This window comes from Eschrichtius robustus, chromosome 1, assembly GCF_028021215.1.
Source record: "Eschrichtius robustus isolate mEscRob2 chromosome 1, mEscRob2.pri, whole genome shotgun sequence".
Taxonomy (NCBI): domain Eukaryota; kingdom Metazoa; phylum Chordata; class Mammalia; order Artiodactyla; family Eschrichtiidae; genus Eschrichtius; species Eschrichtius robustus.
The window spans coordinates 149834016-149858508 of NC_090824.1; the positions used below are offsets into that span (position 1 = coordinate 149834016).

At 45.1% G+C, this 24493-nt stretch overlaps 1 protein-coding gene across 7 annotated transcripts in view; it reads left to right on the forward strand.

The window, feature by feature from the left end:
- Positions 1–24493, forward strand: part of ADAMTS17 (ADAM metallopeptidase with thrombospondin type 1 motif 17) — a 346090-nt gene that overhangs the window by 265900 nt on the left and 55697 nt on the right. For all 7 annotated transcript variants that reach the window (XR_011075535.1, XM_068556841.1, XM_068556842.1 and 4 more), the window contains 4 exons: positions 909–989; positions 9285–9442; positions 12395–12554; positions 14706–14841. Coding sequence is in view for 6 of the 7 variants with exons in the window: in XM_068556841.1 (XP_068412942.1) it covers positions 909–989; positions 9285–9442; positions 12395–12554; positions 14706–14841 (535 nt within the window). In the remaining variant the exon portion in view is untranslated. The remainder of the gene's footprint in view (positions 1–908; positions 990–9284; positions 9443–12394; positions 12555–14705; positions 14842–24493) is intronic.

Sequence of the window (24493 nt, forward strand, 5' to 3'; positions counted from 1 at the left end):
AGTACATACTTCAACGGTTGCAGAAACACCCAAACAGCAGTGAAAGCAGGAAATGGCACTCGGTATTGAGGCAGTGGTTTTGTCATAGGGCAAGTAGCCTAGCTTCTGCTGTCATCCCATGGAATCAGGGGAAAGTTCAAAGTACAGCAAAGAGCCAAGGAATCCAATAGATGACACAGCCAGGGGCACTCTACACCCGTGCTCTAGGGAGGTGCTCTTCACAAAGAACTCCAGGCTCTTAGTTTGCTAGGGCTGCTGTAACCAAGTACCACAGACTGGGTGGCATAAACAGGAGACACCTATTGTCTCACAGTTTTGGGGGCTAGTAGTCTGAGATCAAGTTGTCGGCAGGGTTGGCTCCCCGTGAAGGTGAGGAAGAATCTGTCCCATGCCTCTCTCCTAGCTTCTGGTGGTTTTCTGGCAGTCTCTGGCTTATAAGATGCATCATCTCGATCTCTGCTTCATGTTTACACGGCGTTCTCCGTGTGTACATGTCTGTGTCCAGATTTCCTCTTTTTATAAGTACACCAGTCATATTGGATTGGGGGCCCACCCTACTCCAGTATTACCTCATCTTAACTAATTACATCTGTAGCAGCCCAGTTTCCAAGTAAGGTCACATTCTGAGGTCCTGGGGGTTAGGACTTTATCATATGGATTTGGGGGTGGGAGGACACAGTTCAACTCATAACACATGCAAGTGGTGCTCTCTGGAATTTGGGCAGCCAGGAGATTCTGGCCCTAGCACACTTCTTGACTGTCTTGATTTCTCAGAGCTCTGCAAGCTTGTGGGCTCTGAAATCACCATGGGGGTGCAGCAGTGTGGGTTTTGGTGGGGGGGTGCTGCGGGGCCTCTGATGGAGGGTAGAGGTCTGGTCGGCTCACCTGTGTGTTATCTGTCACTACAGGTTATATTGAAGCTGCTATCATTCCAGCTGGAGCTCGAAGGATTCGCGTGGTGGAAGATAAACCTGCCCACAGTTTTCTGGGTAAAACAAAAAATGGTTTGACTCATAGTTTATGTTCTGAGCATCGATTTGGACAAGCAGGCTGCTAATTTGGTTCAGCAAAATGCTGAAGGGGTGCTCTCAAGCCATTGGTTTTATACTCATATTTTAGGTGTAATGATATAAGTAATCAGCATGGACCAAACGGTGCTGTTGTATTTGGCTCAAGTGCAGCCATCCCCAAGGTAGATGAGGGGTGAGGGGAAGGGGTGAGTAGGAACCACCAGCTTCAGACAGGAAAGCGGGTGACAGAAGAGTGAGTGAAAGAAGTTGTGAGGAACTGGGATAGCCTAAGTCCCCGAAAGTAACCCCAGGAGACCTCAGGCAGCCCTGCCCCCTCCTCCCAACTCTCTTACCTGCCTCCCATCCACCTGTGTCCTGGAGGCCATAATGGCCGCTACTGTTCCTGCTGCCAGCCTAGGACCTTGCTGTCCCTCGGGTTGACATCCACGTCAGTCTTCATCAGCCCCGTCCGTGGTTTTTCCCGCCTCCCCGGCATGGACGCTGGCCCAGTCCTGCCTGGCACTGTTCTCTGAAACTGTCCCAGCTGTTGTTCTACAAATAGAACGATGCTCGTAAATGCTTTCCAAAACGGGGCCTTGTGCTGCTCTCGGCACCTTCTTCAAAGTGATGGCCTTTTTACTAAATTCTCAAAGAGTCCCCCTCCTTTCTGCCCACCTAAGGAAATTTGGTCAAGTTTACCAGCATTTGCTTCAGAGCCCCATCACCCAGTGTCACCCCCAAAGTTAGCCTTTCCAACTGGTACACTGGCCCTCCCCAACCTGGAGATGACATTCCTGCTCCCCAGAAACACTGGGCCTCTGTGGGAGTCTGACATCGCCTTTGACCCTTATCTTATTCAAAAATCATGATCCCAGTATCTCGGGTGCTGGGGCAATTCCAAGGTCGGCTTACTGGCCCTTCCATAAAGCACCAGCAGGTGCCCTGCAAGTAAGTTCCTCAGCTTCCGGTCCTGCCCTCCGAGACTTGCCAGCACTGTTCCTCCAGCCCAAGGTATCTGGTGAAAATGGGAACATTATTTTTACTTCTACTTTTCTGTGTGATATAAGAATGACAGAGGGTTGTCAGAATCTCTTAGATCACTCAACACCTAATTCCTGTAGTAAAAATGACTTTTCACTGGAACCCATCTTAGGGCCGACAAATAACAACTAGTGGATGGTGCCCGGGGAGCCAGCTCTCACGGTGGTCCCTCTCCACTCCTGAAGCCTGAGGGCCACACATTCCAATAATAACAGTGACATCGACGTTGTGACTCCCAGTCATTGAGCCCTGCTCTGCTTTGCAGACCTGACCCCTAACCCCCCAATGTACTGCAGAGAATTGACGTGCCTATTTCACAGAGGAGGAAAATGAGGCTCTAGGAGTTCAGCAGCTTGTCCAAGCTCCTCACTGCAGCTGGGTCTGCTGCAACTCATGGAGCCTCCCAGAATTGCTCTGAGGTGTCAATCACGGCCAGAGATCGAGTGGGGATGATTTTTCACTGGAGAACATATGTTAAACCTGCCCATTGCTACTGCTTCGGTGTGCGGATTTCAGAGAAGCAGATGTCCATCCCGAAGAGATTGGTTCAATGTCTCAGGATGAATTCTCAGCTCCCCAGAAGCACTGGACCTCCCTGGGAGGTTGGAGCCAGCCTCTGTCCTCTTATCTGGAAATCACAGTTCCAGTGTTCCAGGGTCTGGTGTGTGCACAAGGGAAATCCGAAGGTGGTCCATGCTTGTTACGTTTCTAAAGTTAGTTCAACAAGCCTTGTTTCCACTTGGGGCTGGGTGCTTTGGAAGTCAACCCTGTGTAACTTTGAATTACTCTCACATTGCGGGAGCAGTTCCTAAAGAATTCACCCCACCTACCTTCAACCCGTGCTGCCTGGCTTTCTGCTCAAAACCACCTGGAACAGGAAATGCCTCTGCAGTTTGCATCCATAGCTGAGAGCAGAGCTGGCAGAACTCCGAGTGGAAATAAAAGGAGCTGACTCAACGCCAGGATTAGAAGTAGGTTGAACGTGGGTCAAGTCTTCCAGTGGAATCCAGGAGGGAGAGAGACAGAAAGGAGCCTGGCTTCTTCACAGCGCCATGCAGGAAGTGGGCATGCAGACGGGATCCGACCTCTTGTGCCTGCCCCCAGGCAGCTGCAGAGAGGAGCTGAGCCATCCCAGCAGGAATGCCCCCTCCCTGCTCCCTGGAAAGGCTCAGGATCTCTCACGGTGCCCGGAACTCCAGGGACATTGTATAAATGTCCACAGAGAGATAGAAGGGCCCTGAGGGAAACAGACGGTCACCATATGACCTCACATTCCAGGCCATTGAGGAGGTTTGGTTCTGCTGTGGTAGCAAGGGAGAGCATGTGCCGTCTTCATCCATGCAGAAGTCTCTCCAGCTGTTGAGAGGCTTCTGAGGGCTCCAAAGCAACACACGCAAAAGCAAGTGCTGCTATATTTGTGACAGGGTTTAAAACATCCAACCTCTGAGGCAGGATCAGCAAGTGAAAATATCCTCACCAGCAAATCAGAACTACAGACATTACAGATAGAATCAAGTCGCTCAGGAATTCCCTTTGTTCTTAACTTTATATTTCCCTATCAAAGCAGAGCATTTGTAATCATCTTAATGACCCCTGTTGAGTTTCTAGGCCTAAAAATTCTAATTTCAAATATAAACTAATCTCAAAATGCTGACAGATGAAGGGGGCTTGCACATACCATTGATGCCAAAGGATTGAGAGGAACAGGAATTTCTGGGGCCCAAAACTTACTTAATTTGGGAGGCCTTCTTTAAGGGAAAGAATACACTACGTATAGGGCCTTGGAAAGGACTGGTGCACGAGAGCGGCCCCGGAGCTTCGGCCTCCCCAGCTCTCACAGACCCTGCTCTGTGAAGCTTTCTCCGGGGTGGAGGCAACTACAGATGGGCCAGGAGTGACCTGCACACTCTCCCTTTGGGGCTGACACGGCCCCACAAGGTGGTTTTCTCATCAGACTCCACATTGAACCTATCAATTCACTGTCAGTGATGTTCAGATCTTGATGTTCCAACAGACCTTCTGAGGCTGCAGTCTTACCCTTTTGAAGGGATGTCAGGTGCTAAACTCCAATTTTATCAGGAAGTTCTGATTTCTCAGCATGGACCACGGCAACCTGCAAATTTTGAATCCTGCTGACTAAATGACTCACCCCAGAGTCAACAGGCTTGCAGCGATCCCCATGATTCTTGGAACTGCTGGCCTCCTACTTAGAATTCTGCCTCTGAGTTTTCATCCCACTGCAAAATGCATGAAGGGGTGTCATCATGATCATACTGTCCTGAGAAAGGGGCGCTGGCTTTCAGACGAGGGGTCAAGTGGCAGTTGTAAAGCTGAGATTGTGGTGCCTGGAAGTTTGCGGCCGCCGTGCAGATGGCTGCCGCAGAGCTTGGACAAGCAAAGTGGATTCTTTCTGGAACCATGAGAGCCCCAACCCTGACCACACACATACCCTGAGGCTGTGACGGTATGAGATTTTGCCAATTCAGCCACCCCAGGCCAGGACCTCCAAAGCAAAGACAGGTGACTTCAGAAGTCCTGGGAGTGCCCAGCAGTGGTATGTAGATGGGAGAGGTCACGGTTCGCATCTCTTCCCATCTGTGCCTTCACAGAGCTCACGTGGATAACTTGAAACCTGTCATGTGGGCACATTTACACCTTGCATAGCGACAAGCACTATAAATCTAGGCTGCTTTCCCCAGAGAGCCTGCCACCAGCACTGCACTGTCTGGCGTGTTCCTCCCCATCCTGCTGCTGGCCTTTTCTGGAAGAGCCGGTGAGCCACTGCCTGCCTCTCTCACTTGCCCTCCCCTCTTCCCTGACCATACTCACTCCTCCACGGCCTCCCCCGCCCACCCTGCGGACCGCCTCCTGAAATCTCACCTCCCCCAACCCCTACTGCCAAGCAGGACACTCCCCTGGTGGTGAGAGGGTGGCACGCTACCAGGCCCAGCAGGGTCTTCGTCTGTCCCCTGTGTCACCCACGGCGGGTGCCTCTGCCGGCAGAAGTGGGGCTTCCCCAGGCGGCCCCCACACCTCTGCGCGGCATTTCTGTGGATGGGTTTATAATCGGCTCCAGGTGTGCCCTCCTGCACTTTTTCCAGTCCTTCCCAATCTTGACCTCACAGGTGTTTGACTTTTGGCACGGAGGCGGGGTGGTTTTCAGTTTATAATCCAATAAAGTCCTTTTAGAGCACCTTAGAAACAAGGCCAAGTGAGAAAGAGCTGCCTCATCCCAAACAAAGTGCCGGACAGGAGCAGGGCCCAGGAGAGCCTGGGTAGAGTATACCGGGCCTTCTGAATCTCAGGGGGTACTAAGCTGACGTTAGTGAGGATCCTAGCGTGATTTCTAGGAATCCATACTAGTAATTTTCTTTCTCAACCTGCCCTGCCCCCATCATGGTTAGTATTTTTTAAAAACCAACCTCCAAATGTGACACGTGAAAGCCAAACCCAGTTCTCAGTTTCTGTGTTATCGGCTTCAGACACTGCTGGATCCAGGAGCTTAAAATGATATCATGGGAAATAGAGTCTCTATCCGGGCACTGCTGTCCTTTCTCAGTTGACTTTAATCTAGGGACCTCTTGCCACATACTGGCAAGACTTATATCAAGTCTCTGGGCAACCTGTGGAAAGAAAGCTCCTTCTTCCCAAGGTGAATGAAAGTCTTAGAATTGACTCTTACCTTCCAGGGTTGGGTGATGGATGCACTCCTGGAGCTAGGGTGGAGTTTGGGGTCAGCCCCACGTGACTGGGGGAAGAACACATCCCCAAAAGCTCCTCTGGGCGTTGTTACTTGCAGAAGGAGAGAGAGATGGCAGGCAGCAACACACTAGATGCTCACAGAAGCCCTAAGACAGAACAAGGCCAGGGCCCAGCCCAGGGCACTGAACGCAGGAGTCGACTGGGGCACACGCGTGGGCTGAGACAGGAGGAGAGGGCCGCCCCAATGTGCACCTGGTCTCTGTGTGGGAAATGGGTTCTGTGGGGTAACCCCAGCATGACGGGGGTCAGCAGACAGCTTTACACAAACTCGTTCTGCTCATCTCTCTGATTCTCAGTTTCAAGGGTTCTCAACATGCTCGTGTCCCCACCCCAGTGACAATGACAGTGAGCCTTCTCTTTCCTTCTCCACCTCCGTAGCCCCTCTCTGTCACCTCCTCTTCCCAATCAGACTTCCAATATTCCTTCACCTTCCACTTGCTTCTCCACATGGGGCAGGGTACCTTTCTCCCTCCACCACCCTGCACAGAAACTGAGCTTAACAAGGAGGCAAGGAGCAACAGCCCAAGCTGCCCACACGCTCCAGGCCACCTCTTCTCCCTGCTTTTCTTGCAGTCTCAGCTCAGGGCTCCTCCTTCAGAAAGCCTTCCCCACCTGCCCCAATCTCTGCCCACACAAGCGTGCACAGGCCCCAGACTAGCCTCTGTCACTGAGCTTCTGGAGGTGTATCGTGTTTATCTGTCTTCTCACCCATCTCCCTTTCAAACATTGAGCTCCCAAGGGCAGGAGCTGTGCCTTCATCACCAGCTACAAGGCCCTCAGAAAAAGGTGAGGGATTGGTGTAGGGATGTGTCGGCTGCTCCCTGTGCTTCCCTGACTTGTTTTTACTGAGGCTTTTCTTTTTCTTATTTATTTATTTTTGGCTGTGTTGGGTCTTTGTTGCTGCGCACAGGCTTTCTCTAGCTGCGGTGAGCAGGGGCTACTCTTTGTTGTGGTGAGCGGGCTTTTATTGTGGTGGCTTCTCTTGTTGCAGAGCATGGGCTCTAGGCGCATGGGCTTCAGTAGTTGTGGCTCGCAGGCTCTAGAGCGCAGGCTCAGTAGTTGTGGTGCACAGGCTTCGTTGCTCCATGGCATGTGGGATCTTCCCAGACCAGGGCTTGAACCCGTGTCCCCTGCATTGACAGATGGATTCTTAACCACTGCGCCACCAGGGAAGCCCCTACTGAGGCTTTTCTTAAAGGTTTCTGTTCCCTCATTTGTCTGTCTGCTACTTCCCACCAGCCTGTACTGATTCTGAAAACCAAATTTACATATGCATGTGCAAGAAACAATTTTCCAAACCTTCAGAGAAATTGAAAGAACAGTGAACACCCATACAGCCTTAGCCTAGATACCCGAGTAGCTAACATGACCAAAAGTATTTTTAGGTTATTAGTTCACTGGAAGCTGTGGAAAACCATAACTTTAGTTATTTTTATGAGGGTATGTAGAACGTGAGACCCCCCCCCACAGCAATTTGAGCTTGGAATTTGTTCTCTTTGAGAATATGACATTTGCACATTTCAGTGTCTGTCATAAAACTCTAGACTGATGCTATAACCTAAAGAATGTGGGAGCTTGGTCTGTTTAGATTCAGTTCTCCACATGACAGTGTAATAGCTGTGTGACTTTAGGCAGGTTACTTAACCTCTCTGTGCCCCCATTTCCACATCTGTGAAAAGAGAAAAATAATCCTTTACCTTAGAGAGTTGTTGGGAAGGTTAAATGGGGAAAAGCATATGGAGGAGCTAAACCAGAGAATGTGCCCCTTAAATGGGGACTTGCACGCAGTGGCTGAGGAAGAGAAAAAGGCACAGAAATTGTGAGTATCCCAACAGTCTCGCTTCCTTCCAGTAGCCAGGAAATCTCGATAGTAGGCAGAATTTCTTGAAGGGAAGCATTCGATTCTAAGTGGTAGAGCTTTCTCTTTTCGAAGGCTTCCCTGGAGTCCTGTAATCCCCAGCCACCCACTGGGCAGCCACCCTGAGTATGAACCCCCTCCTGGAAGCCATCCTGCTGGAAAGCAGCCCTTCCCAGGTCCCTCGGTTTCTCTTGGCGGTTCCTGTAAGCACAGAGTCCTGAGCGTGCACCTCCCCCTTAGGGGCCAGGAGAGCCTGCTGGGACCATTGTGTCCTGCAGACGAGGAAGCGGAGGCCAGCATCCCCCAGCTGCTTGTGGCTTGACCAGGACTGGACCCACCGGGTCCTAACCCAGCCAGGGGCTCGTGGACTCAGGGTTAACCGAAACCACTTTTGGGTTTCAACTCTCATTATCCAAAATCGGTATTAAATGTGGGCGTTTTATTAATATTTCTGGCCTCATAAGCAGAGAGTAGGGAATGGGATAGAACCTGATTTTGCTGATTGTGGGTTGAGCAGGGTCCCAAGGTGATTGAGAGCATCTGGTTCTCAGGGGACTCTAGCTGCACTAGCAGAGAGCATGGCATTGGACTTGGGGTGCACGGAAAGTTTTATTTTTTGAGTGACATAAAGACTTACTGTCACCCATTTTCATTTGCCACCTTCTCCAAAATGCCAGAGTAGGTTCTAGTTATTTCTTTCTTTCCTAAATAACAAAACAACGCAAAAAAACAGAATTTCACTGCAGAATGCTCCCTCATGAGAACCACATGACTCTAAAACCTAAGTGAGGAAACAACAAAGAAAGTCACTGGTGAGCACTCAGATAATAATAAATATATGGCTTGTGTGGAAAACCAAATCTTTGCTATGGCCAATCAGCAAGATGTCGATTCCTTGTCAGTTCCAACGCACTTTGTACGGAGTGTGAGGGAGCAAAGTGTGAACCCAGCAAAGGCCACAAAGCTGAGGGTGGGAGGCCCCCACCACCCACAAGACATCGGCTCACTGTTACTGCCACGCCTGTAGGCAGCTCAGGCTTCCAGACTCTCGTGTTTGGTAGAATGACACTTGTTTCTTGAAGGAGCATCTGCTTTACTAATCTAGGGCTATCAAATCCTTGAGAGGCATTGGAGTTAGGCTGCCCTCTAAAAAGCCCCAGGTGGGTAAGAGTAAAATGAAGAATGAATTTTGCTAAAGCTACAAATCCTGTTTTGTAGCCTTGGACATGTTAAAATAGAATCTATTCATCAGGTGGAAAACCCCCTACTCTGTAAATCTCGTGAAATGTGATTGGGCTGTGGCTGTCTCCATTCTCTGGCGCTCCTCCCCGCACCCGCCACCGAGTGAGCTGATTCTGAGACAGCGGCCCATGCTCAGAGGTGCAGGAGTCACGACAGCTGTCTCTCGGAGGGTCCTGGGGTCAGGAGCTGTTCTCTCCCTGTAAGCCAGGCTTCTGTTCTCAAAGAAAGCTCCCTTTCTCTCACTGCAGGCCTCCCTCTTCTCCCCTGTGGAGGTAGAGAGTGAGACCTCCAACCCACCGCTCAGGATACCCTGACTCCCTTCAAAGACAGACTGACTCCCCCGATTCCATGGTGTTCCATTTTCTTTCTAGCTCTCAAAGACTCCAGCAAGAGATCCATCAACAGTGACTGGAAGATAGAGCTCCCCGGAGAGTTCCAGATTGCAGGCACGACCGTCCGCTATGTTAGAAGGGGCCTGTGGGAGAAAATTTCCGCCAAGGGACCAACCAAAATGCCTCTGCATTTGATGGTAATTTGCCGTGCTTTTGCATTTGTCTTGAGACCGCTGGCTCCAAGAGGTCTACCAGTTGACTTCTTCCCTGAGACCCTGTGGGGAGGAGGTATACCTGGTTCCTGGTGGTTTACCTGGCCGCCTGCTGCTCATGTCTCTCTCTTCGTCTTTTCTTATCTAATCCCTTTGCCACATGCTTCAAAATTCTGCCCTCTCAAAATTTTGCCCTAGCTCTTTACTGGCAGAACTCCCATCTTTTCCAAAAGGAACCACCTCCAGGAAGGAAATGCTTAGCCATGTGGCCGCCAGGGAGACTTGGCATTATTAAGCAGACAGCCCCACTCAAAGTCTATGTTTTAATATCAGATGGCTTAGATTTGCCCCACAGTTTGTATATCCACATCGGAAACTACCTTTTGGAAATGAACTGTTGACTCTGTTTCCAAACCAAAACCACTCAGGTTTTCCAGACTCTGCTTGCAACAAGCATTCAGGAATCAAGGGAGAACCAGATTCTACTGGCCTATTTACTCCCCAGGTGGCCTCGAGAAATCGTGCAATCAGGCCAGATCAGGGCACTCTGGTCTTGTGTGTTGTCTCAGGGAGGACCCCATGCAAACCACTGAAACATCTGGTTATGCTGCCTTTTAAGAATGTGAAAGATCTCCAGGGACAGGAATGCCACCGTTGCCTTCTCAGGGTTCAGGACTTCTCGTGACTAACTTTTGATAGCTTGTAATTATTGATTCCATGTCTCCTTCCAAAGAATGGGAGTTGTGACAGCTTGTGTGCCTGCAATCAAAGCACATTTTGTCCTCCATGCCTGCCAAAGTCTCTACTTGGAAGTTCTTATCTCCCCATTAATTTGTGGTCACTGGCAACCTGCAGCTGTTCAAGATTAGGTGACACACAAGAGATTCCCAGGCCACTTCCCAGGGACTCTCCTGAGGAGACCAGCTCTGCGTGTGAGCAGAGATGTCACCCACAATGGCCCTAACCCTGTTACAATTTCTGATAAGAGTAAGGGGAGCCAGTTTCCACAGATGACATAAACTGTCCAGAAATCTATCAGCGCAACACTCCACACACTAAATCTACTGCAGGTATATACTTGCAAGTTGATTTCTGGGACCTAAGAACCAGTACCTAAGTCATTTCTCTGTGATTAGATTGTTTCCTAATCTAAGTCATTGGAACAAATCCTCCTGTCCTGAGTTAAAAGCAGTCATTCAGAGGGACTAAAAGAGGAAGTAAAAAACAAGATAAAACCCAAGATAGCAGCATCACCTTTAGCATGTGAATTTGCTTTTCTAGCAAACATCAAGATGGGCCTATTTCCTTTCTTTCCCAAAAGCTTTCATAAACTGTGAGTGAATCACAGCCCATTAAAGCAAATGCACAGCCTGAATTCATTCAGACCATAATAAACAAAACTCCAGGAAAGCAATAACTACCACAGCTGAAGTTCCTGCCCTCTTGAACATTAATCACTTTTCTCTCTTGAAATATAATTGTTACTACCAGTTTTTAAACCTAGAAACGAGAGGAGCCCATCTGCCTCTGAAGGGAAATCCATTGTCCCCTAACTGAGGTGTGCACATTGCTTGCAGGGTCAGGAGCACCCGTAGAGCCACGGGGACCTGCATTTGAAAGCAATTATGCACACGCATACAAATTATACGTGGCTACAAAATTGCATGAAATGGGTTTCATATGGATTCTCAATTCACCAGTCTTATTCCCATACTGAGATAATAAAGATCTCTTTTAAAGCCTTTTTTTTTTTTTTTTTTAACTGGAGGCATTTCTCCAAATGCATTACTGCAAGTCTCTTTCTTGGAGAAGTGGATGTTTATTCAGTTCGGGCTGCTCTTAGCACCCCACCCCACCCCGCCTGCAACTGCAGCCCTTGGAGGGCTGGGAGATGCTTGGGAGGGAGGGTGGCTCCTGTCGTCCAGCACACCGTCCATCTGGCCTCCCCAGGTCAGGTGGAGCACCCTCTGCCTCCAGCTCCTGTGGGCCGGCTCTCCCAGACCCCGGGCTGGAAGTGAAGTTGCTAGCTGCTTAGACCCAGGACCGCCCCCTGGTTCCAAGCCTAGCCTGAGGACATACCACCCACAGCCAGGCCACTTGAAGCTCCCACAAGAGTGCTTCTTTTGCACCGTTACGTACACGTAGAGAAATAAAGCCAGTAGAGCACCTCTCTCTCTACAGGGCTTGAAACATGCATTACCAAACAAAGAGCAGGCCCTTCCAGTTCCCACTTACTAGGATTTCAGACCCAGGGGTCCCCAAGCTGCACAATGATGGCTCCCCTCCCCTCACTCCCAGCTTTAAGCCCTGCGCCAGGCTGTGCACCCTGTGGGCATCGTCATCATCCTAGCTCCCACGGCAGCAGGAAGGCTCCTACATCCTTGACAGGCATCCCCAAGGTTCCCCTGCAGGGGGCTGTGTCTACCCTTGAGCCTGCCTTACACATAGCAGTGACTGGTGCTCGGGGTGTGAAGAGTGGTGTTCATTTTCAAAGAAGTAGAGTAACCCTACTTGTTCAGATGCCTGTTTAGGAAAAGCAGTATATTTGTGTCTTTCTCGCCTGTAGGGCAGCTTCGTGGGTGACTGTGGGAACGGGTACTTTGCTCTGCCTGGAGCAGCTCTCCATGTAACGTGCAGTTAGAGCCCACAGATTTGCTAATCCCCAAATCCCTCGTCTAAACGAGTCCTCTCTCCAGTGGAAAAGAGTAGAACTCCCTGCCGATGGTTTACATAAGCTCCTGCCCTGAATTTGAGTATCTAGGGAACCCAAGACTGAAATAAAGGTGTGCCCCTGGAATGAACCTGTTTTGAAACCCTGAATAGAACAGGTTCCCCCTGGTAGGGAGACAGCCACAGCACGGCTTGGCTTGCAAGTTCAGCAATCCTGGGAGCTTTCGCTTTATTTCAAAATGGCCTTTTATTTTGCTGCTGATCCAGGTGTTGTTATTTCATGACCAAAATTATGGAATTCATTACGAATACACCATTCCCGTAAACTACACTGCTGAAAATCAAAGTGAACCAGAAAAACCGCAGGACTCCTTGTTCATCTGGACCCACAGCAGCTGGGAAGGTTGCAGTGTGCAGTGCGGAGGAGGTGAGCAGTAGGGTCACGGGCTCATGGGGTGTGGGTTTTTGTCAAACAGAGAAGTGAATTCAGGGCACTCCATGGCGGGTGCATAGAGCCTGGGAAAGGCTAGCCACATAACCTGTATTTCCATGGAATGTAACCACGTCCCACTGCAAATCTCTCTGCAAAACACTTGGACAGAGTCTGCCAAACTCCTCCATGCTGGAGTTGTGCCCAGCTTTGCCTATGGCATGGGGCCCTTGGATGCTGATCCGAGTGGAGGTTTGGCTGATGTATGGTTGTGTCACAAGTGTGACAGGTGACCCTGGGAATGAACAGAACAGACTTCCATCTGTTGCTGTTTGGTAGAGGGGCACTGGAAGATGTTTCTGACCCTCAAATACCCTTTCCTTTTTGCCCCAGTGACCAATGGAAATACAGGGAAACTAATGGCACCAACAGTAATACAATGGAAAGAAAAAGTCCTCCAACTCCAGTGAAATGTTCAGAGCCTGAGTCCTGGCTTCATGATTTGCCTCCATATATTAGCAGATGATTTACTCTCTCTATGCTGATCAACCCTCATGCCCACTGCAGGGAGGAGACTCAAATACTGCAAAAATCGATATGAACAAAAGGCATCGTAGTCATTACTGTGTTGTTTAGGAGGAGCGGTTGGAAGCATTCTGAACTCTTAGCCAGCAGACCCCTTAGTACAGTGTATTCTATCACCCTGACAGGACACACAGGGGGGTCATGGGGGATGGATGCAGGATGGGTAAATTTTGATGGACACAGAGTTAGAACAGAAGGTTGACCTGGACTCTGGAATACCAACCCAGAGGGTGGGCTGGCAGGTGGGACCTGGGCATGGCCTCACCGACACTCAGTCCTGCGGGGCTGATGGCACCAAACTTTTCCACTGGGGCAGCTTGCTACAAACTAAGCGTGGCCCAAATGGAAGAGTTAGCAGGCTCCGTTGGCTGGGGGGCAAGGGGGTACTGTTCTGCTGCTGTCACTACTGGCATCCTTTTATGGCTCCCTGACTTCCAGCTCCCTGACCTGCAGCGCAAACCGAAATCTGGCTTGAGGCGGCTCTGTGCTTTCTATGCTTACACAAGTTGAGGGCTCCATAATTTTGAGTCACTTCTCCATGACAAATTCCCCTGGAGACAGATTGGTTGAGGAGTGTGGGATCCATATAGTCGTGCTTGACTTCCTGTTAATCTTTTATTATGACACTTCCCAAATAATAACAATAGGAATATAGCTAACATGAAGTGTTAACCCCTGCCAGGTTCTCTTCTAAGCATTTTATATGTATCAATTCATTTTAACCATCCCTAAAGCACCCTAAGGCATAGGGAAGTTAAGCGAGTCAGTCCAGTGGAGGAAAACAAGGCACAGAAACGTGAGGGCTAAGTAGCAATCCTATGCTCACTGTGCTAGTGAGTAAGCCAAGTCTGAACCCAGACAGCCTGGCTCCGAAGGCCGTCCTTCTAGCTCCCAATCATTCACCCCCACTCCTAACAAAGTCATGGACAAGTAGTGTGCAGGGTGCTTTGGGAACACCCAAAAGAATGACTACATCCAGCTGGGGTGACCGGTTAGTGAAGCTTCCCAAGAGCACGTGAGGCTTAGGCACGAGCGGCAGTTGATGGAGAGACAAATTCTCAGGTCGGGTCTGTGTCCTTCAGACTAGCCTTCCTGTTTCTCACTTCTCTCCAGCAAGTAGGAGTTCTGTAATAAGTAGCCATCATCTCTGATGAGGGCTGACATACAGTTGTTTAATCAAGACCAGATCTCCATAGACTTTAAACATCAAATGAACAGATACAGAGATTGGCAATCTTTGTTGGAAATTAAAGACCCAAATCACAACTTTGACGTCAATGAACCCCAAGCTTTCCAAGGACATGGCTGATCTGAAGTGTTGCCTCTTTCTGATCCTGTTCTAGAATCTTTCTCCTGCCCCATGCTGCCCCTGCCATGTCTTACACACCCTCATCCCAAAGATTATGGTTCTCCCTCTCTGACAAACAACAAAGCATTACAATAGTCACTTTAAATGACAAACTGATCAAAAGATGCACCTGAACACTCCTCCATAAGGTGAATGAATGGCCTTACCAGGTGTGTGTACCACGACCTCTCAGTTCTGTGTGGTTTGGTTTCTAGGGGAACGCAGAACCATCGTGTCCTGCACACGGATTGTTAACAAGACCACGACTCTGGTGAATGACAGTGACTGCCCTCAAGCCAGCCGTCCGGAGCCCCAGATCCGAAGGTGCAACTTGCACCCATGCCAGTCACGGTAAGGAGCTGTGTTCTCAAGTTTGGACCCTCCAGGGTAAAGCAGCAACGCCCATGAATGGGGGACGGTGACGCACAGTTAATACCACAGTCTTGCTCTGTGTTCCATTGTTGTTTCTGAGTGATTTCTGCTTGCTCAAAATACTGAATTTCTGGCTACTAAGCCAGAACTTTGATAGGAGTGTACAGTCCTCACTGGAAGGCATCTCATAGGGGGCCATCTAGTGAAAAAAGAAATAACCATCCCGCATACTTTCAACTGGTACATGTCAACTCCTCCTCCAAATTACTGTGTCTTGGAGAAAAAGGAAATCAGTGTCATAGTATGAGCACCTGTGAGTAGGTGTACATAGGTTAGTGTTTGTGATTGGTCTATTTCAGTGGCTGAAATGAATGTCAGTAAGTTATTTTTTGTTTGGGATCCATCAGAACTTCTGTTTCCAACCCTAGCTTTCATGGCCGTGTACTTGTGTGCTCTGAAGTGAATTCTCTTGGGTTGTTAGCTGAGAAGAATTGTGTGAAATGTGTTCATCAGTTAAGCCTCCTTATTTCCACTTTAGTGGGTCTTTGCATCTTACTCTGTTGTATTATGTAATATCACCACCGGCCTCCCATTCTGCCCTGGGTTGAGGTGCATGGTTTTTGTTTTGTGGTTCTGTGCATCAGGTTATGCATGTTTAGCTTTTGTAAAGAGGCTGGACTTTTAACCTGGCAGTTTTTTGGGTTTCTTAAGCTTGATCCGTACCACTTACCTGGTGAAAAGGTTTCACAAAACATTTAGTTTTCGTGCTGACCCTGTTTTCTTTGTCAAACTGGTAAAATGTGTATGAATGAAAGTGGGAAGACAGGAAGGAAAGTGAGGTGAGACTTGTTTCATTGGTTTTATGTGGTCCTTTTAAAATTAAGAATGAAATCCTACCCTAATGCTGATGGTCATGAGGAATAGCTCACTTCTGCAAGTCCCGAGCATGCTGGGTGTGAACAGCCATCCAGCAAACCTATCAGCTGATTGATCAATCTATCCATCAATCAATCAATCACACACATGTGGGGCCAAAGAAGGAAGGACTTGCAAGCGTGAAGACTTAAATATCAGACAAACCACAGTCTCTTTTCCTGAAAGCAGAGACAGCTGGCTCTTGTGATATGCTTAGAAAGGAGAATAAGTGACTCTAGAAGAGGAGAGGTCAGCATGGGTTCAAGGGCATGATTGAGCAAGAAAGATCCTAGGGACCCATTCAAGAATCATATTTTACAGTCATTTATGTTTTCATATTGTTTTAGTATCAAAATATTTTTAAATTATGCACAGAAATGAAATATATGAAACCTGAAATCAGAGTTGCTCTGATTGAGGGAAGAGTAGCCCAGTGTACTCGGCCTTCCCCTCATCTCACAGTAGGCCCACAGGACCTCTGTGAAACACCAAGGAATAAAGTTTAAAAACTGTCAATGATTCTGCTTCCCATAATGATGGAGTAGCTCATATTGGACCAAACCTCAGTATTCTAGAATGATACTCTAGAGCTGTGCTGATCAATATGGTAGCCACCAGCTAGTCCAAATCAAGATGTGTTATAAATGTAAAATACATACCATACTTCAAAGATTTAGTATGGAAAGATATTGTAAAATATCTTAATAATTTTTAATATTGATTACATGTTGAAATAATTACATTTTGAATACATTGGGTCAAATACAGTATATTATTAAAATTTATTAATATGTTAAAGTCACCTGTTTCTTTTACTTTTTTAATATGGATAGTAGAAAATTAAAATTACATATGTGGCTCATGTTTTATTTCTATTGAACAGCACTGCTATAGATTAACATAACATGTACAATGTTCAGGATACAATTCAAAATTACTAGACATACAAAGAAACAGAAAAATGTGACCCATACTCATGAGAGAAGGCAATTAATGGAAACTGACTCCAAAATGACATGTATGTTGGTATTAGCAGACAAGAATTTCAAAGCAGCTATTGTAATTATGCTCAAAGACATAAGGAAAAATATGACCATAATCAACGAACACATATGAAATCTTAGCAGCAAAAAGGAGACACTAAAAAAGAACCAAATTTTAGGACTAGAAAATACAGTATCTGAAATTTTTTTAAAATCATTTGATGGGTCTAACAGCAGATTGGAGATGATGAAAAAAAGATCAGTAAACCTGAAGACAAAAGAATAGAAATTATCCAATCTGGAAAATGGAAAGAAAAGATTGTTGATAATTTACCTGTGGGAAGATATCAGCCATTTTAAATAAGTATAATTGGAATCACAGAAGGAGAGGAGAGGAAGAATGGACCAGAAAATCATCAGTGAATTAAAAACAACCAAAAATTACCCAGAGTTAATAAAAGACGGAAGAGAGGTCACATCTTGAGTACTTCAGCTAGAGCCAGATGAATTCAAAACTCCATAACGAAGCCCGCTAATCATTACACCAAGTGGGTTGATGAAACACCTTTATGATTTTGCCACCCATAGATTTTCTAGGAGAAGACTTTGTTGCACTGCAAAACTAACCAGAAAATCATGTAGAAAAACACCTACAGAAGAGTCACATGAACAAGCAAGAGTTAACAAAGGTGCAGACTCTACTATTGGTGCCATGGAGCTGCTCTAAGCTTGGACAAAGAACGTCAAGCTTGTATGTGTGGCTCCAGAGTGCTCACAGAGCCCAGGCCTGCAGTCTCGCCATGTTTGAACACAAGTTCAAGCCAAACACACTTTAGGTTAAAACTAACTTCAGAAGCACATTCTTTTTTTTTTTTTTTTTTAATTTAGAGGCTTGATCAGATTCAGCTTTTTTTTAATTTACTTATTTATTTATTTTTGATTTTTGGCTGTGTTGGGTCTTCGTTTCTGTGCGAGGGCTTTCTCTAGTTGCGGCCAGCGGGGGCCACTCTTCATCGCGGTGCGCGGGCCTCTCACTATCGCGGCCTCTCTTGTTGCAGAGCACAGGCTCCAGACACGCAGGCTCAGTAGTTGTGGCTCACGGGCCTAGGTGCTCCGCGGCATGTGGGATCTTCCCAGACCAGGGCTCGAACCCGTGTCGCCTGCATTAGCAGGCAGATTCTCAACCACTGCGCCACCAGGGGAGCCCCAGAAGCACATTCTTAGTGTCTCCTTAGAACAAGAGTCAGCAAACTTTTACTGTAAAGGGCTAGATAGTAAATATTTTTGCTTTGTAGGCCATATTCGATCTCTGCTGTCTATTTTTCGTTTTGTTTTATAATCCTTTTAAACATGTAAAAACCATTCTTAGCTCCTGGGCTGTACAATCTGCAGGCCAGACTTGGCGCATGAGTGATAGTTTGCTGGCACTGCCTTAAGTTATTATCTACCCTGGTTTTGCCCACTGAGATGTTGGGATCACAGCCTCAGCATGAGCCCAAGCTCTAAAGGTACCACCTTAGGGAATGCATTCTCCTATTATACAAAGGAGGGCACATTTTTATACTGAGTTACTTTTTATTGCCCGATTATTCAGTACTGTTTTTAAAACCATTCAGCATGGCCCTCAGCACACAGTACAGAGTCAGTAATTTCATTTCTTCAATACGTGTTTATTGAGCATCTTCTCATTCACTAGACCTTGTTCTCGGTACCAAGGTATTTTGAGGTGAGAAAGACAGGCAAGGTCTTTACTCTCAGGTAACTTGATAAATACTAGGTTTCTCCCTCCCACCACTCTCCTTTCTGTCCCACCCCCTTTCATCCCCTTCCCAACTCTGTAAAATCATGTGGATCAGACTTAAAGAATGAATGGAATTTCCAAAAGCAGAGGAGAAAATAAAATTGATAAAAGAGAAGACAGCACCTGGAATTTGCCTCAGAGCCTAGAAAAGAAATGCCTGGATGCCTACTCTAGTCTGGTTTTATTTGTTGGTTTGTTTATTTGTTTATTTTGAACCATCTGACTTTGTACTGTTTCTTAAAGTGGACACATGGAAGTGAAGTGTCATGACTCATCAAAGAATATTTATTGTTTGGCTAAAGAAATGTGCAATCTGATAGATTTTAAAGCTCTTGCAAATGCCAGTTGTATTTATTTATATACACACACATACATACACAATATACATATATGTGTATATATATATTATATACAGATATTTTATATCTATATACACACACAAACATATTTGGACAGTAAAACTTGAGTTATTGCATAGCATGATCTAGTTGTCATGAGTCTTTCTTAAAACTATAGAGTAATATGGATTTAGGCTAGTAAGTGAAGAAGAGTAAAGAGATTGATCTTAGAAAATGAGTGCTAGACAATCAGAGAGAGATGTAATCCATAAGTGGAAACTGAACTTGGGTCAGGGGGTGGGGTTTGGAGAACTGTGGGGTCTGGAGAAAAAATGGTTGCTTCACGGGGTTGGGGGTGGGCATGATTGGAAGACAGAGCCTGTCAGCTGGAAGAAGAGCCCAGAACCCAATGATGTAAACTTTATTTAAAAAGCCAAAATGCAGCGCGCTGTTGAACCTGGCAAGGTGAAAGAGCCTTTCTATATTATTTTTACTCTTTGACCTTTAAAAAAACAGAGATGGTTGTCTTTTTCCCTTGTTTTTCTTTATTTCCCCTGATTCCCCCTTTAATTTTCTTCAACCCTCTTTTTCCACTGAGTTCCCGACAGTTTCCTTTACCTTCCCAACTCACACCATTAGCACCTCTTTATTCTAATCCTGCCCCTCACTCTGTGGATACTTCTCTCAAACCCTGCCATAACCATGTGGAGTCTGGAATCTGACACACAGGGCAGATGGCCTCTCTCCAGCATCTTGTACAGCAACACAAACATATCGGCAAACCTGGACCTGACATTGGCAGGAGAGGAAGAAATCACAGATCAGCTCAGCTGTCATGACTATGGCCAGCAGCCTTCACCTTGCTGACTACAGTCTGCAGGGAAGTGGCCCTGCCATCATCTGGCATCCAGAGAGTAGCCCTGTGTGCTGGCTCCTTAAGACCCAGTTCCAGGTTGTCCTGGAGCAAGGAGGGGGCCTATGACAGGGAAATGGCCTCATTCTGGAACACATAGCTCATGCTTCACCAGATTTAATATTTTGCAGTCTTTTAGAGCTTACTGGCTACTTGAAAAGGCCATTCTGAGCTATTAGATATTTCCCTATCATATTTATGATTTGAACTTCTTCCTAGGCAGTATATACTGTACTGTACATTGAATTAGGGTGATTCAAAAAAGAATATTCAATATCTTACTGGCAATTGAATTGAACTGAATAGTTGTCTGCAAGGAAGTGTATTTGGATTTTAAATTTGTCCTCTTTGCTCAATTATTTTAACCAGTTTGCCTTATTTTAGGTTAAAACCGAATGGAATCCCTCATGTTTTTATGAAAGCATGGTCTGTGTGTGTATGTGCTCCTGACTTAGGAATAAAGCCTGTAACATGTGGCTCTTAAGGGACTGCCAAAATCTGAAAAGATACCATTGTTTAATCCATTTCTAGCTGGTGTGAAACTTAAAGCTTTTCTTTCCTGCTTTCCTCTAAAATAAAATAGGTAAATCTAATTGTCACTCCTCTGTTCACCATGCCTTGAATGTGGGAGTCTGGAGGAGGCTGCCCGTGGCACTGCCTGCCCCATGTTTCAGAACAGGAGCCTGCAACTCAGGACTGCTCACCAGTAGGGAGGGCAAGGCCTAGGGTTGTATGTCCCCACAGGTCAGCAGTAAGAGCCTAGGAATCTCTAGAGTGGGGCTCCCATCTCTCAGGCTCGGCCCACTCTTCAGATACTTGGACATGTGACCAGAGGTTTTGGATGAGGGGTGCCCCACAGTCCATGTGAAATAAAGAAAAAGTGCCTGAGGGGAAAAATGGTGAATAGCATTAGTGATCTATTATATGCCTAATCGGTAGTATGTGAATGGTGAGGAAAAATTTAGTTGAAAGAATTCCAGAACTTCTTTCTGATACTATCCAAATTCTAGAACCTCACTTGTATTTAAATTAAATAGTAAAGTTTTGAAGCCTTTACTTATTTGTCTAAAGTAGGAAACATTCCAAATGGAGAAAGAAAGCATTTCAGGGTCTTGTCTTGAATTTAAAACTTCTGTTTTCTTCTTTTCCTCCATACCTAAACCCTTTGATCATTTGAACATCCCTCCCTTTGATCATTACAGAGGACAAGAGAATTCCCAGATACCAGTTTCACAGGTAACCAAATTCTCCCATTCAGTAATGCTTTGCTTGGGGACCCTGGGGCCCATTAAGAGGTCCTTCTCTTTTCCGAGTTATTAAGCACTCGATATTTGCATTTGATTTTTATGTCACAATTACAGAAAAGGAAAAAATACAATTAGAATTCAAGAACAGAAAGAAATTTTGGAAAGTCACAAATTCATGGAAATTAAACAAAACACCTCCTAAATGACCAGTAGGTGAAAGAGAAACCATAGAAAATTCAGAAAGTACTTTCAGATGAATGAAAATGAAGTCACATGCCAAAGTTTATGGAATGCAGCTAAAGCAATCTTTAGGGAGAAATGTACAGCTGTAAACACCTATATTAAAAAAGATGAGAAATTCCCTGGTGGTCCACTGGTTAGGACTCCGCGCTTCCGCTGCAGGGGACACGGGTTTGATCCCTGGTCCAGAAACTAAGATCCCGCATGCTGCATGGCATGGCCGATAAGATAAGATAAAATAAAATTAAATAAAAATTTCAAGTCAATAACTAACCTTCCACATTAAGGCACTGAAAAAGAACAGCAATTAAACCTAAAACAAGCAGAAGGAAAGAAATAATAAAGATTAAAGCAGAAATTAATGACATAGAGAATAGAAAAATAATAGAGAAAAATCAGTGAAATCAAAAGTTGATTACATGAAGGGAACAAAAAATTGAGAAATATTTAGCTTAACTGACAAGAAAAAAATGAGAGAACACTTAAATTACTAAAATCAGACATGAAAGAGGGGACATTGCTACAGACCTTGCAGAAATAAAATAGATTGTAAAGGAATACTATGAACAGTTGTATGCCAATGAACTGTACATCAATAAATTAGATAATGAACATGAAATGGACAAACTCCTAGAAAGATGCAAACTACCAAAACTAAATAAAGAAAAGAAAGAATAGACCTATAACAAGCAAACAGATTAAATTACTAATCAAAAATTTTCCACAAGGAAGAGCCCAGGACTGGAAGTCTTCACTTATGAATTCTACCAAATATTTATTTATTTATTTATTTATTATTATTTTTAAATATTTATTTATTTATTTATTTATTTTCTTATTAGTCATCAATTTTATACACATCAGTGTACACATGTCAATCCCAATCTCCCAATTCATGACACCACAACACCCACCCCCCACCGCTTTTCCCCCCTTGGTGTCCATACATTTGTTCTCTACATCGGTGTCTCAATTTCTACTCTGCAAACTGGTTCATCTGTACCATTTTCTAGGTTCCACATATATGTGTTAATATACGATATTTGTTTTTCTCTTTCTGACTTACTTCACTCTGTATGATAGTCTCTAGATGCATCCATGTCTCTACAAATGACCCAATTTCATTCTTTTTACGGCTGAGTAATATTCCATTGTATATATGTACCACATCTTCTTTATCCATTCATCTGTCGATGGGCATTTAGGTTGCTTCCATGACCTGGCTATTGTAAATACTGCTGCAATGAACATTGGGGTGCATGTGTCTTTTTGAATTATGGTTTTCTCTGGGTATATGCCCAGTAGTGTATTGCTGGTTCATATGGTAATTCTATTTTTAGTTCTTTAAGGAACCTCCATACTGTTCTCCATAGTGGCTGTATCAATTTACATTCCCACCAGCAGTGCAAGAGGGTTCCCTTTTCTCCACACCCTCTCCAACATTTGTTGTTTGTAGATTTTCTGATGATGCCCATTCTAACCGGTGTGAAGTGATACCTCATTGTAGTTTGGATTTGCATTTCTCTAATAATTAGTGATGTTGAGCAGCTTTTCATGTGCCTCTTGGCCATCTGTATGTCTTCTTTGGAGAAATGTCTATGTAGGTCTTTCCCCCATTTTTGGATTGGGTTGTTTGCTTTTTAAATATTAAGCTGCATGAGCCGTTTATATATTTTGGAGATTAATCCTTTGTCTGATGATTCATTTGCAAATATTTTCTCCCATTCTGAGGGTTGTCTTTTCGTCTTGTTTATGGTTTCTTTTGCTGTGCAAAAGGTTTTATGTTTCATTAGGTCCCATTTGTTTATTTTTGTTTTTATTTCCATTACTCTAGGAGATGGATTAAAAAATATCTTGCTGTGATTTATGTCAAAGAATGTTCTTCCTATGTTTTCCTCGAAGAGTTTTATAGTGTCCGGTCTTACATTTAGGTCTCTAATCCATTTTGACTTTATTTTTCTGTATGGTGTTAGGGAGTGTTCTAATTTCATTCTTTTACATGTAGCTGTCCAGTTTTCCCAGCACCACTTACAGAAAAGACTGTCTTTTCTCCACTGTATATCCTTGCCTCCTTTGTCATAGATTAGTTGACCATAGGTGCGTGGGTTTATCTCTGGGCTTTCTATCCTGTTCCATTGATCTATATTTCTGTTTTTGTGCCAGTACCCTATTGTCTTGATTACTGTAGCTTTGTAGTATAGTCTGAAGTCAGGGAGTCTGATTCCTCCAGCTCCATTTTTTTCCCTCAAGACTGCTTTGGCTGTTCGGGGTCTTCTGTGTCTCCATAAAAATTGTAAGATTCTTTGTTCTAGTTCTGTAAAAAATGCCATTGGTAATTTGATAGGGATTGCATTGAATCTGTAGATTGCTTTGGGTAGTATAGTCATTTTCCCAATATTGATACTTCCAATCCAAGAACATGGTATATCTCTCCATCTGTTGGTATCATCTTTAATTTCTTTCATCAGTGTCTTATAGTTTTCTGCATACAGTTCTTTTGTCTCCCTAGGGTGCTTTGTATTTCTGTGGTGTCTGTTGTAACTTCTCCTTTTTCATTTCTAATTTTATTGATTTGAGTCCTCTCCCTCATTTTCTTGATGAGTCTGGCTAATGGTTTATTAATCTTGTTTATCTTCTTAAAGAACCAGCTTTTAGTTTTATTGATCTTTGCAATTGTTTTCTTTGTTTCTATTTCATTTATTTCTGCTCTGATATTGATGATTTCTTTCCTTCTGCTAACTTTGGGTTTTGTTTGTTCTTCTTTCTCTGGTTCCTTTAGGTGTAAGGTTAGATTGTTTATTTGAGATTTTTCTTGTTTCTTGAGGTAGGCTTCTATAGCTATAAACTTCCCTCTTAGAACTCTTTTGCTGCATCCCATAGGTTTTGGATCGTCGTGTTTTCATTGTCATTTGTCTCTGGGTCTTTTTTGATTTCCTCTTTGATTTCTTCAGTGATCTCTTGGTTATTTAGTAACGTATTGTTTAGCCTCTATGTGTTTGTGTTTTTTACGTTTTCTTCCCTGTAATTGATAGCTAATCTCAGCTAATCAGAAAAGATGCTTGATATGATTTCAATTTTCTTAAATTTACTGAGGCTTGATTTTTGACCAAAGATGTGATCTATCCTGGAGAATGTTCCATGTGCACTTGAGAAAAAAGTGTAATCTGCTGTTTTTGGATGGAATGTCCTATAAA